This window comes from Perna viridis, chromosome 9 (assembly GCF_037379345.1).
Source record: "Perna viridis isolate PV_CMFRI_1.1 ecotype Kerala chromosome 9, ASM3737934v1, whole genome shotgun sequence".
Classification (NCBI taxonomy): Eukaryota; Metazoa; Mollusca; class Bivalvia; order Mytilida; family Mytilidae; genus Perna; species Perna viridis.
This window is the reverse complement of record NC_142453.1, coordinates 40,556,570-40,572,542: the sequence shown is the minus strand read 5'-3', so window position 1 is coordinate 40,572,542 and position 15,973 is coordinate 40,556,570. Positions and strand designations below refer to the sequence as shown.

The window sequence follows — 15,973 nt, the reverse complement described above, 5'->3', positions numbered from 1 at the left end:
TGCTTATGTTCTAAACATGATCTGAGGATGCATTCAACTTTCAGTCTGATTTTACACTTCAACTAGAAACTGCTCTATTTTAAGACTTCTTTTTTTTACTAACATGCTCTATGAAGATGCTTACCTTACCTGTGCACCTGGTCCCTGTTTATAGTGGAGTCAGAGTTGCTCATTGACTTTTGTTTCTTAATGTTATTATGGTTATTTCGTATTGTATGTAGTGTCTGTGTTTTCCCCATCCTGTCTTTATTCCTAGATTGCATTCTTTTGATTTCCACTAGAATCTTGGTTCCCTTAATAACTCTACGCAACTGTTTTTTTCTTACTTAGTTTGTCTTTTTGTTAAGAATCAGTATCTCATCACACATTCTAAATTTTCTGTAGTTCTTTTTGGATTGGAATTAATCCATTGTTTCTGTGTATAAGTGGACCATTTATTGGTCCGCTTTTTTAGTACAATGTATTTTACAGGATGAAGAATTCTTATCTCATTATTTGTTTATGTTGCTTAAATTTATTGCAGACTTAGAAGATACTTAAATATACACCCACACAACAAAATTGATAGTAGGCATCTGTCATCTGTTTCTCTTTTGGTGGCTCTTCTGTAAGCATTCAGGTCTAAAATAAATAAAAGACTCTACCTCTGGGATCACTTGATCTGGTGAATTTTATCACTATTTGAAGATCATAAATCTTCTATAGCATTTTATTGTAAAATAATTGGTGATAAAGTTCTAATCAAATACATTCAAGAGTCACAAGAAAACTTTAAACTGACTTTATACTAAGGAATAGTATTTGGTATATACCAATAGCCAGAAATATAATAATCAAAGAGTCCATTCAGTTCTACGCTACCATTCTTTTCAACAATATACATTCCCATCACCATCAAAAGTTGATAGATACAAAATAATTATGAACCAGGAAAATAATTATAATTTCAGATGTAAATTTATATCTACTTTTTTATCTTACTGTAAAAAATTATAATCCAGTCTTTCTCTCCATGCCATTTACTGCTTTATTTCAGTCTGCCATAAAAAAAAAGTTGGATATTTTATGTTGGGATATTTTTAATGTCAGAATAAAAACAGGCCACCTGGGAATCTAGTTGTAGATTAAATATTGTGTCACCTTGCTCTTAATTATCATTTTATAAATGTTTTCCATTTCATTATAAACCGAATAAATATTTTTCTTTCAGTTAGAACATTTTATCATGAGTTTTATGTAGAACAGAAGTGTAGGTTGGCCACTGGTTCATGGATAATGATAAACAGGGCCCATAAACTGTATTTCTTTTTTATATTTTTATTGCATTTTTTGTTGCCATTATATATAATTTATGCAACTATGCCCTAGATTTAGTTAAATATATTTTTAAGTTTTTGTTTTTATGGTTCACATTAATTATATTTGTTTATGTGTGTATTTATATTGAAGTTGGCAGTAGTAGAAACTCCTCAGTGTAAGTTTATGTGTGTAAGTTAGATTACAATGGGGGGGGGATGGGTGGGTCGAGTTAACTCGAACAATTGAAAAGGTGATAGCATGGCCCAAATAAACTCCTATAAGAATTGTAGAATTGTAAATGTCCTGAAAACTTATCATATGAGTCAAGTTAGCACCTGTTGAATATATAATGACCTCTGAAAATTTGTGGTTTAAAATTCATTTTGAAGTACTTTTTCTATGTTTTAATTCCGTTTGACCTATTGGTAATGAAATAAGATATATGGCCATTTAATGTCATCATCAATTGGTCAAACACAATTTCCAACTGCTCTCTTATAAAGACTTTTGCAAAATCTGGAGGCTTAATATAAATCAAACTATAAAAGGAAAAAAAATATTTTTAAATCTTCAAGAAATGCTTTGTTGAAAAATACATGTTATATTATATTGTCGATTGCCCCAAGTGATAATGAATGAATTCATTTGAGTTTCTGGTACTTTGTGCCTTTTTAAGTATTGAAAAAAACTGTTCTAAATTGATTTTGTTTTTAAGTAGCGCTCCAGCTAAGAATCATGCAAAATGTGATTCATGGGTAAAAAGCCTACATATTTTTATTTTTGATATTTGTTTGAAATGTCACAGTAAACAGAAAATAACATGTGGTTTTTCATATAACCCGTGCTCTTAGGAGATAAAAATTATATAGAATGCACTGTAGATTTCAAAATTAAGGGAAATAACTCTGTAAATGGCACTCAAATACAATAGAATCTGCAGGATTTTCAATGTTGATTATCTCCTAAGAGCAGGCAGATTTGAATGAATAATTACTCATTTCATAGTAGAGACCCATAAAAATAACTCAATTACAAAAATAAAAATATGTAGCCTTTTTGAGGTGTATCACATTTTTCAGATTTTGCATGATTCTTACAAAGACAGCTACTTAAACAAAATGATAACAACATCCGACTTAGGTATAGGATATTGACACCTAGTGCTAATTGTACCAAACAAGCTCATTGCTCTAAAATCATTTATAACAAGACAGACTGCTGAGAAAATCTTACATCAGGCAGTAACACAGTATATCTTATATGTGGTACAATATGATTATATCAGGTACTCAAAATACATTTGTATATCATATTTAAATCTTTGATTGTATCAGTTTAAAAAGTATCACATTTAAAATGATAATTTACACATTAACCTCAGTAAGATTTGGATGGGTGGGGAGTAACATGAGACTGACACTTAAACTTTGTGATCATTGTGACAACCTCTACTGGTAGATAGTAAAGACATACTCATGCCACTGTGTCCAATGATCCTATGTGTTGTAAAATTTGCATTTTTATATTTATGAGGAAAAAAGATGAAAAGTTGGCAAAAATAAATCTTAGATGTAAGTATCATTTAAGATGAAATTGATGTGAGGCCCAGGTGGCAATCATATTTACTCTTGACAAGTTGTCTGATATAATCTCCATTTCATTTTCTTTTGGAGTTGGAGTAAACAAGATCACTGTACAGTTTCTTAAGGACCATGTAACTGTGGACTTTAAGTTCTTTATTTCATGGGTTGTTAGTGGTACATTTCACCTTACAGACATTACTAATGTAATTACATTTTTGTACTTAATTAGGACTTTATTCAGAAGGTATAATTAGTTTTTTGAGTCTGGGGTTAAACTCTCGCAGATTTTGAACCAGCAGTGTCAAATGAATTTTGAATGAATATTTATTTTTTGAAAGGATTATTTGTATGTCAGTATGCTAACAACTGCACCTAGTGTATAAAAGGGATAATGTTTAGAATGTCTCCCGCTGCCTTGAACGTTGTTAATGTGAGAATTAATGAGACATATTAAAGTGCAGTGGCCTGGATATAAAAGTCCAACAGTAGAAAGATAAACTACTGAAAATTTCGTGATTATCATACTATTAGTATGAGAATTTTACCTGCAGCATACTAACATCATAGTGCTGTTGGTATTCTGTCAGATCTTTTAAACTCTTAATTTGTATAATTCCTGTTATGTGGTTATATATAAAAACTTTTAAACATTAATTTTGTGTGTAAATATTGAGGTCTACAAACCAAGACACCATCTATCAATTAGAATATATCTCAAACAGTTATTACATAATTTTATTGTAAGATCATGTTGTTACATCTAAAATAATTTTTTCATTGTCTGTTCTGAGAAAGAAGGAGATGGAAATCATGCAACTTAAGCCCTTTAATAATGATTGCTTTCTTGTGTTTTTTTTTCAGAGAGAGAAGGAGGAGGGAGATCAGGACCCACTTCAGCCCTTACTAGGAGTCAGAGTATTATCAGTTCTGATCGCCAGTCCAACAACTCATCACGTCCCCGTGCTGTACGGTGTTCCAGTGTTGTAGAGACGTCTCAAGACGTAGACAGTCAGATCAGAGAACCATTGTTAGAAAACAGTTATTGTAATGGACATGACAGTGGTGAAAGTCATGTGACTCGTGATTCAGTCGGAAGTTTTAGTGATAATCATTCTACAAAACATGACAATTCACCAACTTCACCAACTTCACCATTAAGACGTTCATTTTCACTGAATTCTGTACAAAGAAAGAAAAGTTCTGGAAATTCAAGAAGCAATTCAGTTCAGGCAAGTGTTCGTTCAAACTCTCCACATAGTTGTTCATCATCTTCAGACTTCTCAGAACGTTCAAAGGACTCAGTACATTCAAACTCAAAAAGTTCATATTCCTCAGACTTATTGGAACATTCCAAGGATGTTCCAAATGGAAAATCCTCTAAGTATGTACCGAATGGAATAAAAAGTCAGGAGATTACTAACCAGGATGTTTTAAGAAGAAAGAGTGTTCCTTCTAGTGCCAAACATTTTCGTGAATCAGACGATTCTAAATCAGGTTCTGAATCAGACAGTAGTTCTTGTCGCGATTGGCTGGAAAAGAAACGACGAAATAGCCTGACCGTTATTGATACTAAAAAATTGAATTCTACCATGGATATTGAGGCTGCATTTTCGGAAATTCTAAATGCTGTAGACACTGAGGAAGAAAATAACAATGATGATTCTCCAGAGCTGGAAATATTACAGGTAGATGGAGAGGAGAAAATAGATATTAAAACACCGCGGGTTGTCCCGACCATTACATCTTCTGTGGATATTAACTTTAACAAAAGAGACGTAAGTTTCATTATAGTTTTATGGCTTCTTTAAGTAAATTGTTCTCATCCACCTCTCCGTGAATAAAGAGGTTAGGATCTAATGTAAAACAAAACCTAACACCTAAAGCTTTATCCAATTGTAAAATAAAAAAAAATGATACCCTGATAATTCTTAGGGATGAGAATCCAATGATTTTAAAGTGGTCTTGTGTTCTGATGAAGTATATGACATTGTTTGCACGGATTAAGTTGTTGGGTGGTAGAAATACAGGTAGCATTCTTGACCTTTTATTTTCCTGGTATCAATTTATATGTATTCACAATATTTGTTTTACATTCCTCAGTTTTTCATTGTGTTTATTTACCTTACTGAGTGCTTTATTTAGGAAGAATGAACATTTTGGTGAATTTAAGATGAAAAATGCTTTAATTTTGAATTTTCTGATGATTAATTACGGTACATTTGTATAGAGTTTTGTTGTAGTAGGGCAAAGTTATTCATTGTCATAGGTGCTTCATCTGAATACTGAAATTTCAATTTATTTCTATTGTAAAATTTGAGTTATCCCCCTTTGAATAAGACTATTAAATTTTCAGGTAAAACCAGAGATTAATGAAAATGACAACAACAGAACAAAGAGATCAAAAGGTAACACAAGTTTAATTATTTAATTTTAAAGAAAACATAAAATACAGAATGGGCTGTGTAGGAAACATCAATAAACCCTTTACATCATTAAAGAACTTGAAATATTACCTACTGCCACAGTTCTTTCATGGTAGTATGCTGACATCAAGTGTAGGTTGGTCAAGGGTTGGACACCCAGCTGAATTATACCAAAGGTTATAAAATTGGAAGTCACTGCTTCTCCAAAAATGCATGTGACAAATAATAGATAGAGTGACTGCTTTTGGCTTGGAGTGAAAAAATGTTTGCAAATGGGTAGACAGGCCTACATGTTGTCTGGTGCTTCTGTGCACCAGATCATTTTAAAAAAATGGGCTCTGCATGTCCCACTATTACGAAGCTGGTCTACTCCATTGATCAAATGTTCTCATCCTGAAATAACTGCCGTACGATTTATGTAAAACTACAATCAGTCTGTCAATCTATGAAATTGTTCATTCAACTCTCTATATATATGTCCATCCACACACAGTAGTGAACAAATTATAAGACTTATAATAGTGAAAAAATGGATGAGGTAACATGTGCTTCAGTACAACTGTTTATTGTGTTGCATTCTTAAAAATCACATGATATGTGTCAAATACTAACTGATATTGATTCATGCCAAAAAACTGAAATCTAGTACACAAACATCAACAAAGGAAAATAGGGTGAACATGTAGATAATTATTTTCTCTTATCTTTTATCAGATAATTGTTAAGTAAATAAATTTAGACCAGACACAATGTCAGCTGTCTGTGCCAAAGAAAACTGTAAAGCTTTAAGATTGTCTCAGTTTATAATTATATTGCTGCTCTTGATAAACAATTGATGGTGGAAGGGAGATAACTCCATTTTTCTGCATACATTTGCTTTTAACCATAGATTAGTTAAACATCTATGTGCAAACATAGTACCAGTCTACTTCAGTTTCATTTTAGCACCTTGGTTTAAAGCATAATATAAAAAAAAAGAAACATCCACAAGATACATGAAACAAATAATATAAACATTACAATTTTTCTGACTGTTAATGCAAGACAATTTTCAATTAAAACTTATAAACTTAATTAAGTTTAGAATTAGGCATTTCAATGAACAGAAAGTACTAATGTGCTGTACCAATATATTAAGCAATGAAAATTTTAAGAACAAATGCATGTTTTTTTTTTAATATAAGGACAAGACTTTTCTAACAGTCTTTTCTTATTTCTATCTTTTTATTCCTTAGAAGAAGCAGCTGCAGAGGAGCAAATAAAGCCAACAAAACAGTCAACAGAGTTACAGTTAACACCAAAGAAAAAGGACCGTCCAACGTTTACATTAGCGCCTGTCACGCCTACGAATGATTCCTTGTCAGTGATTGAGGACGATGATGGCTCTATAACAGTACAGAGTGTGTCCTATAAAGACCAAGGGGACTGTACTGTGACTGAGAAAACAACTCTACGCAGGTCAGCGAGCAGAGCTGAAGAAGAGGAAAAGGATACTGGTATAAACAACTGTTATTTTTTTCAATCTGGAAAATTTTGAATAATTTGTGAAAAAGCATGACAATTTTCTTTTTTGAGCAAATATCTGCCTTTAGGTTCTTAAAAAAACTTGGTAATTGCTAGCTATTCATGGGAAGGGAGCTAACTCATTATGTACTGTATAAGAAGAGTTTTTTGCCCATTTAAATTTCTTTAAAAATATAGTTGGAGAATTAAGCGTGAAATAGTTAGAACAAATTTTAGAAAATAATACCAATTGAGCAAAAAAGATTTGTTTTAAAACATACTCATTTTATAGCAATGTTTGGTTCATTTGTTCATTTTTATATTGTAGTGATTGAATCTAAAGTAACATCACCTGGTGGCAGTGATCACTATGAGAAAGATGTCATCAAAACAAAACGTAAACTTACCTCACGAGGTTCTGATTATTTCTCACGCAGCCAGTACAGTTCTAAATGGAGAAGAAATAAAGAAGGGGAGACAATTGAAGAACATGATGTTACCATGGAATCTGATAACTATTCTGTGACTAAAGGTCAATCATGGGGTGACAGATCAGAAGCCAATGTTATGCTTAACAAGCCATCATTGGTTGGTGGTGTGACTGATGTGAAAGAGTTAACTAATCATGATGCAGGAGACAAAAGGCTACAGGTCCCTGGTAAGATGGATGTATCAAAGGCCAGCAGTGGCTATGGGAGTGTGTCTGGGTCTGACGAGGAAGAGGCTCTGGCTAAAGATTTACAAGGGAGACCTTCAGGTTGGTAATCGAGTTATCCCTCTGCTTGTAGTAGCATTTTAATACAATTTTTACTTAAATGAATGTTTGAGCCTATAACAGAGATTGAAGAAACTAAGTTATTTCTTTATGTTGTGTGAAATAAATACTTAATAGTATTACTGAAAACTTTCTGTAGTCAATGATTGACAATGCTAGACTAGAATGCTTACACATAATTCATATTAAGTAAATATACTAATCATCATTTAACTATTCCATCGCTAGACTCACATCTAAGCTCTTTAGCTGGGTTACGTGAAGAAGCTGAGAGTGAATGCAGCCTGTGTCCTTTACCTCTAAGGAGCCCTAAATCTTCAGGGTTCGGATGGAGAATTTGTATGTGCTGCTTGTTTTGTGTGGTATTGGATGGGGTTCACAAAGGGGATGTGGTCATTATCTTGTTCTTATTTTGTACAGCTCTTCAGTTGGCAATGCCATAAATTCATTAATTTATATTATATAAAGAATTTCAACATTCAGACTTCAAAAGAATGGATGAGACTTTGACTTATTCTCAAAATACTTTCATTTTGTAGATTGCATTCTCCATGGTTTGCCATTAGAACATTTTGACAATTCATGTTTGTAACAACAAACTGTTGTCATTGGAATTAAAAAACCACTGGACTAAAATAACTAATGAATTTATATATTTTATTAATCTATTTTATATCCATGTCATAAAATATCATTGCCTTAATGAAGAAGCTGTACAGTTATCTTCATTCTTGGACAGTTTTGCTTTGGCATATTAAATTGTAATAAGCTTTCTTTCATTGCAAGTCAGTTGTTGATTTCACAAAACAATAGTAAGTGTAAAATTATTTGTAAGTTATGATGTCACAAAACTAATTTCTTTATTACAACTATAATTTGGCACAAACTTTTGTTTAATTGACTACAGACTTTTCTTTTCTGTAATTTGTTATAATATGATGGCCACATCGGGCCAAAAAAATGATAGTCTTGCTTCCTGCTACTAGCAAGGAAAAAATATGATAGGTAGGTAGGGAAATTATTTTCTTGAGTTAATGGGGAGACAATCGAGACTTAAACAGTGCTTGAGCCAAAATGTCCATAAAATGTTTAGGGTAGGTAGAGTAGCAGGAAACAGACATATTATTTTGTTTGGCCTCATGATTGTTTGTGGTGGTGTTTTGTAACAGTTGTTACCATTGATTTGTTGGTGAAGTCGTAGATTGCATTCTATAATTATTGTTGTGAAAAGTATTCCATTTGAGAACACCCTGCTTGCTTCTAATCCTACATATTTCATTTAAGAATGCCCTGCTTGCTTCTAATCCTACCTACTAACACGTCGTCATAAAAGGTTTCAATATGACATTAACCATAGAAGAGATAGTAAGAATCAAACTTCCCTGAGAGTGCAAGACCATGAAATCAGACACCTTAGGGTAAGATTGCAAGTTTTCTAATGAGGCTGTGTTGAGTTAGAGAACATTGAAATCTTACCCTAAGATGTCTGCGATTTCATAGTCTTGCATTTTCTGGCAATGGTTGATTCTCACCATCAAATTGATTTTATTACATGTATTAGTAAGTAACTTCAGAAAGTCCTGCATGCCCTAACTCCCTTGAATTAACGTCATGAAGCATTTTATTGTGACGTCACAAATGTTGCATGTTTTATCTCACCTGTGAATATCCTTTTCTCAAAAGGGAGAAATAGAAATCTAACATGGCTAGAAAATTAAAATATCTGTGTCAAAAGTAAGAAAAAGAAATTTTACATGGATAGAAATTTAAACATCTCATTCATTAGTGAGAAAATGTAAAATCTAAAAAGGCAGTAAACTAAGCATTAAATGTAAACTATTTCATCTTGTTAAGTGCACTAATTCAGCATGTAGAAGCCTAAGTAGAAAATTACACATCATTTTTGTAAGAAATAAAATGTTTATTCTTTTTTATGTAAAAACGAAACTTTCTTCACAAAACGTCAATTGATTTTTTAAGTAGAGAATTATGTAACAATTTCTTGTTTACTTCATCGTAGTGGAATAAAATAAACAAAATATCCATGTCAAGTTCAGTAAGATAAAGTAATGACTATTATCCATGTTAATTATGTAATGAAGGAAGGTTTTAATGGTACTTAATGTTTCTAAAGACAGATTCAATTTTCTAAACAGACATTTATCAATACATTAAATAATGCATTTATGTTTTCTAACCTGAAGTTTTCAGTGGAGAAGATAAACCAATTTTTGCAGCCAATGCTCATTTCAAAATTCTCATAGAATGAGAAGAGGATGTTTTAAGATAAGAAATGTTTTAGCTTAATAGTGATTTCTGAAAATAAGATTTTTTGGTAAAAACAAAACAGAAAATTAAAATATCTGTCAATTTTCTAGAGAATTTGTTTGTTGATAAGCAAAATTCTTTCAAAATTGGTAATGTAAGTGTATAACATGCCAACCATATGTATGTTGAGAAGAAGTTCACATTGAAGGCATTATGTCAGAGGTAAAGGTCAGTGATATAGCTTAGGTGGCATTATGTCAGAGGTAAAGGTCAGTGATATAGCTTAGGTGGCATTATGTCAGAGGTAAAGGTCAGTGATATAGCTTAGGTGGCATTATGTCAGAGGTAAAGGTCAGTGATATAGCTTAGGTGGCATTATGTCAGAGGTAAAGGTCAGTGATATAGCTTAGGTGGCATTATGTCTAAGGTCCAGATTATATAGTCAGCTGAGTTTGAGTTGAGTCAGGGCTGATCTTTACAAAGAAAATCAATTTAGATGTTAATTCTTGATCTGATTTTAAGTTAAAGTTCAATGTCCCTGAAAATATGCCCAACTATTCTAGCCCTTCAGACTCCTTGAATTGTCTTACTAATGATATGTAATAAAATAAAAAGAAAATGAAAAGTCATGATTCAATCATAATTACTGGTAATTAAGTCAAGATGTAATCATATTTAACTGATAAAGAAGTAATTATATACTATCTACGCAGTAATTACTGAGATGTTACATGTATTCTGTCACCGAGACGTGGAGATTATTGTAGACAACATAGGTTATATTTAATCTTTCTATTTGTTGATTTCCATACCTTATCTTTGCGTGGGAAGTGAAGTGAATGCGAAGGATGTTTTTTCTGCTTTCTTTGCTAAATGTTAGAGTTTAGGTTGAATTATAACCTCTTATTTGAAGTATCGAGACAACACCTTCAATGATTTCTGCATGTAAAAAGAAAAAAAAATGATGTAGTGACCGATTTCTGTTAAAAGTGTTGATTGATGAATTACCGACAGTTGTTAGCAAATCATGGTTGTTAACTATATATATTCTATCAGTTTCACATTAAATCATGGTTATCTATGCATTTCATGTCCTCTAAACACATTCCTGAAAGCTAAGAATCATTAGAGTGAGTTTGATCTGATTGATACAGTTACCAAGAAGATTTCTCTTCCTATTCTGTCAGTAAATGTCTTTCCCACCTTGTTTTTGTTGTAACAATTCATATTTCCATGACAAATATTCAGACAGAAGATACTGCCAAACTTTTGTTGCCAATGACGTCATTTATTGGAAGGAACAATTGTTTCTGAACCTTATTTTCCCTGTATATTCACATTTAAAATTCACTTAAATAGTTGAAGTATCGTTTATTCTCCCTGCTAGTTGCTGCCAAAGGAGAAAATTATTACTGTTATTTTAGTGCATATGATCTATAAATATAATATGGAGAAAATATTGTTGAAATTCTACAATAAGTGAATTATCTAAATTGCAAGTATATCTTGTCACTTTTTTGGTTAGGAAAATGAAAAAAGAAAAACAATAGTTTCCTTATTGAGTTTCTTAAAAGAGTTACAACTTTGACTGGGACCATGTTGCACCAATCTTACAGTTTCAGTTTTTTTGACAAATGACCTTGACAAATGACCTTGACAAAAGATGGAATAACTTAGAACTGGCTTGCGTCTTTCCATTTCTTTTTCTGACGCAGTCGACATAGTTTTGCTTTTTACCCTGCGACCTTAATGATGCTCTTTCATGGAAATGTAAGTCACCTGATGACAATTTTGTTGCCTGATTGGCCAAATACTGATAACTTAGTGGTGTTCGAAAAAACTGTATATTGAAATTGCATACCATGTGTTATTTCCTGAATAAAAAGTAGAAAACTGTAAGTGAAAAAAAGACAAATTTTACTGCATTGGCTATCTTTTTTTAAAGATAGTACTTGTATAGTTATGGATGGAATTTCCATTACAATTCCAAATGGTTTAACAGTTTTTAGATATCAATATGTGTTCTTTTAAATGAATCATTGTAAGGACAACTATAGAAATAAGTAACATAAATTTATTGTACTGTTCAGGTTGTGATTTTACACACATTTTTTTTCTGATTTCTAAGCTATCACTGGTAATTCACTTAGCCTTGACTCAAATAATATCAAGAATTTCCTATTGTATTAAGCACTGTGAGGCTTTTTCCTTAATGTATGGAAACCTATGGGTGTCATAATTAAGCATGTTAAAAGATCAGACATTAATTGCATCCTGGTAATTAGCCACTGTTGAAGTTGGCATAACTCTGGTCATAAAACAATGGTAAAATATCTATAGGCTGTGTCTGCCAAATCTTCATGGTCATGCAAGGTCATAAATGACCTGCTGATCAGTAAAGTGTAGCTATCTACAGTTGTAGGATGTATGATAGTACAGGTATGTTTCTTATACCTTCATTTATACATTGTATATCGTTTTTAAAATAAAATTTTGTAAAGCAAATTTGAACATGCCTCCCTTTAATCATAAATTACAAGCATGATCATAAAAGCAGCAACACTCTGAGAAAAACAAGAAAATTCCAGAGTTCACTAACAGGAAATACCTCAGCATGAAGCTACCTAACATGTTTATTATAGCAGTAATGGGGGCTACTTTATTTCTGAAATGTCTGAAAAAAAAGCAAAGCAAAAACTGGCAAAGATTTCTAGACAGAGTATAAATCTCAAAATCTAAATAGTATCTGTGGAAAAGTTATGTATGTTAAAATATCTCTCAAATTTTTCTTGGTAGATTGTGGTGTCAAAATATATAGGCCTATTTCTGTTGGTTTTTATGCATTGTGAATCAGTAATAGCTATTCTTTATTGAGTAATGGGCTCCTTCAGTGTCAACCACAGACAAATCAAGATGTGACTTGTTGGTCAATGTTATGGTTTCTCCTGACTACTGTAAACAAAAGTACACAACCACTGTATGAACTCCATTATCTCCCAGAGATGGTATGGATGAATGAAGTCTCTTTACTACTTCACAAAACTTGATGGAATTTACTGCAAAATAATAAAACTATCTGCCAAAGTTCACCAATTGTAAACACTACTGCTAGTTTTGATAGGTTCTTCATCAAAGTGATAAATATAGGTGCCAAGAATTTGTGAAAATTTATCAGAATGTCTATCTCTGTAATGTCAAGCTGTTAATCAGTAAAATTGGTTGGTAATTAACCCTATAGGAGTGGTGATAGGTAAATTATTCTGAAAGTGTGCTCAGCTGATAAAGGTAACCCTGCACCAACATGTTGGTGGCCCTCAGAATAGTTTGTATTTGCCTGGTTAACATCTTTCTTTCTTGGTGGTTTAGAGGTCGATGGGAGGACAGTATTGGTTTATCCTATTTGCAGGTTTTTTCTTTTGTTGATAGTTTATGATGCAAATAGACTAGACTTAGTTTTAGTATTTTGCTAGAACATGTACTATATGCCATATTCACCCTATGCATTGATATTTGGAAAGAAATTATAGATTTAGATATTTTCTTGTTTCAGTTTTTGCCGAAACTATGCAGACTTTTTGTATCACGCTAGAATTCTAACAAATAGGCTTCTGAAACAGGGTTATGTTGCTATAAGATTGAAGTCATCACTACAGAAGTTTTATGGTCGTCATCATGAACTTGTGGATTGCTACGGTGTATCCATCTGCGCCATGAAAACTGATTTGTTCAACGTGTCATAGTTTTCCTTTCCTCTTTCATCTACTTCAGACTTGACTTTCTATGGGTAACTCCCAGTTTTAAGTGGAATCTGAGTTGCTCATTTGCTTTTGTTACTTTGTATGTATGATTTTAGTTACTTTATGTTCTTTGTTGTGTATGTCTGTTTTCCATGTCTGGTCTTTGTCCCTGGATTACATTCTTTTGATTACCGCTATAACCTTGGTTCCCTTGATTACTCTTTGATTACCGCTATAACCTTGGTTCCCTTGATTACTCTTTGATTACTGCTATAACCTTGGTTCCCTTGATTACTCTTTGATTACCGCTATAACCTTGGTCCCTTGATTACTCTTTGATTACCGCTATAACCTTGGTCCCTTGATTACTCTTTGATTACCGCTATAACCTTGGTCCCTTGATTACTCTTTGATTACCGCTATAACCTTGGTTCCCTTGATTACTCTTTGATTACCGCTATAACCTTGGTTCCCTTGATTACTCTTTTATATTGGTTTATTTTTAAGAAGCAATATTTTAGAACTCATATAAAAACTGTTTTATTTTGGGGTTTGTTTTTCTTTACTAATCTACTAACCATAATGCTCACATATGTCAGGCAAGTTTTTGTTTAAATACAATGATTGGAGAAAGTATTAACCAAATTAAAATTAGTCAGGACAATTATAAAAAGGAGAGTACATGGGGAGCTTTTACAATTTCTGAACTTATTATTGGCAAATTGTTACAAGAGAAAGGAAATTGCGAGACAGATCATTCATAAAAGAGATAAATTTCTTTATAAACAGATGGAGTAAAATGCATGTTTTTGGCAGAGAAACGAAGAACAAAATGGTTAATGCACTGTCTCTAATGTGCATCTTAATTACATTTCAAGTGTCCTGGCTTCGTTACAATTTTAATTTCTTCCTCTTTCCCAAGTCTGTTTAATTAACAATTTGAAACAATTTGAAATAAGTGAATTTTCTTCAAAATAAACAAATACACTTCCTACAAGTTTTGTCTATTAGCTGTGTTTGATGTATTTCATCGGCATGTCCTACGAATTTCTAAACCAGTGGTATTTAGCCATCATCAGGAGCTATCTATTTACTGTGCAGTAACTACGTATCAATGTACATATTTTGAGCCAAGATATAGACAAGGAACATATAATTTGTATACAGGACTAGATTGGCAGTTAAATGTTTTGTAATTGAAGATGTCAAATATATTTCGTCGGAGTAGTCTTCTGTTTAATTCTGAAGGTATTGTTTTTAATTTGTTTAATCAGGTAATCAGGTAATTTCAGGTAAATAACTACCTTTAATTATTTAGTCGTTACCTGTAATTTGTAATTAGCAATAATAAGTTCTTTAATCCTATTCTACCTAAAAAATGAGTTTAGATTGAATACATTTTTATACCCAATTTTGTAAGAAGTTGATTATCTGTGATTAATTATTTTGTAGGAAATTGATATATAAGTCACTGCATACTGATTTGACATATTCCTGTAATTTTTGTGAATGACTTTTTTTTTTACATTATAACATCATTAGTGACAAAAATGTCATTTATTCCTTTGCTTGAATGTTTTTCTCTTTGTTTACTACATGGTTGAACTTATGTTGTAATTGATAAGGTATAACTAGGTGTTTATTACAAAGAATTTTATGATACATGATAATGTCTGTATGTCCGTTAACAAAATTGAAATTTGTACTTTTACACATATTTATGGTAGGTTTCAAATGATTCAATTAAATAACATTAGTGCCAATAGAAATTTTTTTTATATAATTTTTGTTAATATGACTCTCAAATAAGACTATTTAGTGATAAAGCTATGATGGAAAATTTTTAGAGTGTGACATTAAAGTTTAATATTTGTTCCAGGTTCTCCAGAAGTGAAAGCCCCCCTCAAAGATCTCATCACACTAGAGGGCAGCAATGCAGTCCTGGAATGTATTGTGGCGTGCTCCCCACAGCCGGACATCACATGGTATAAAGCAGATAAATCGGTAATGAACAATCGTCACTTTGAATCTAAGTACGACACAGTGTCAGGAAGGGCAATACTGACTGTCCTGAGCTCTAAGAAGGAGGACTGTGGACAATACAGATGTGTGTGTAGGAATCCTTTGGGTGAGGCAGAAACAAAAGCAGTTCTAACAGTTAGAAGTAAGTATGGAAGTCGGCCCTTAAAGTACTGCCCACTTGGTATTTACTTTTATTATTTTATTCTACAGAAAGAAGTTCATTGTTAATCATTTAGCTCAGATAAACTTTACTCTGAATCTAATATACAAACTCCAGTTCTAGTCAAGATCATTTGTAACTGGCACCCCATATATGAGTAGTCAAGACAATTTTAATAAAAAACCTACTACTGTGAAAGTACT

General features: G+C 32.3%; 1 protein-coding gene across 14 annotated transcripts in view; it reads left to right on the top strand.

Moving 5' to 3' along the window:
- Positions 1-15,973, top strand: part of LOC148608511 (uncharacterized) — a 117,053-nt gene that overhangs the window by 60,821 nt on the left and 40,259 nt on the right. For 11 of the 14 annotated variants that reach the window (XM_088546420.1, XM_088546411.1, XM_088546414.1 and 8 more), the window contains 6 exons: positions 3,744-4,657; positions 5,236-5,287; positions 6,541-6,801; positions 7,137-7,565; positions 7,812-7,922; positions 15,468-15,752. In XM_088546420.1, coding sequence (XP_088402546.1) covers positions 3,744-4,657; positions 5,236-5,287; positions 6,541-6,801; positions 7,137-7,565; positions 7,812-7,922; positions 15,468-15,752 — 2,052 coding nt within the window. The remainder of the gene's footprint in view (positions 1-3,743; positions 4,658-5,235; positions 5,288-6,540; positions 6,802-7,136; positions 7,566-7,811; positions 7,923-15,467; positions 15,753-15,973) is intronic. The other 3 variants (XM_088546424.1, XM_088546415.1, XM_088546418.1) reach the window with 1 other exon arrangement.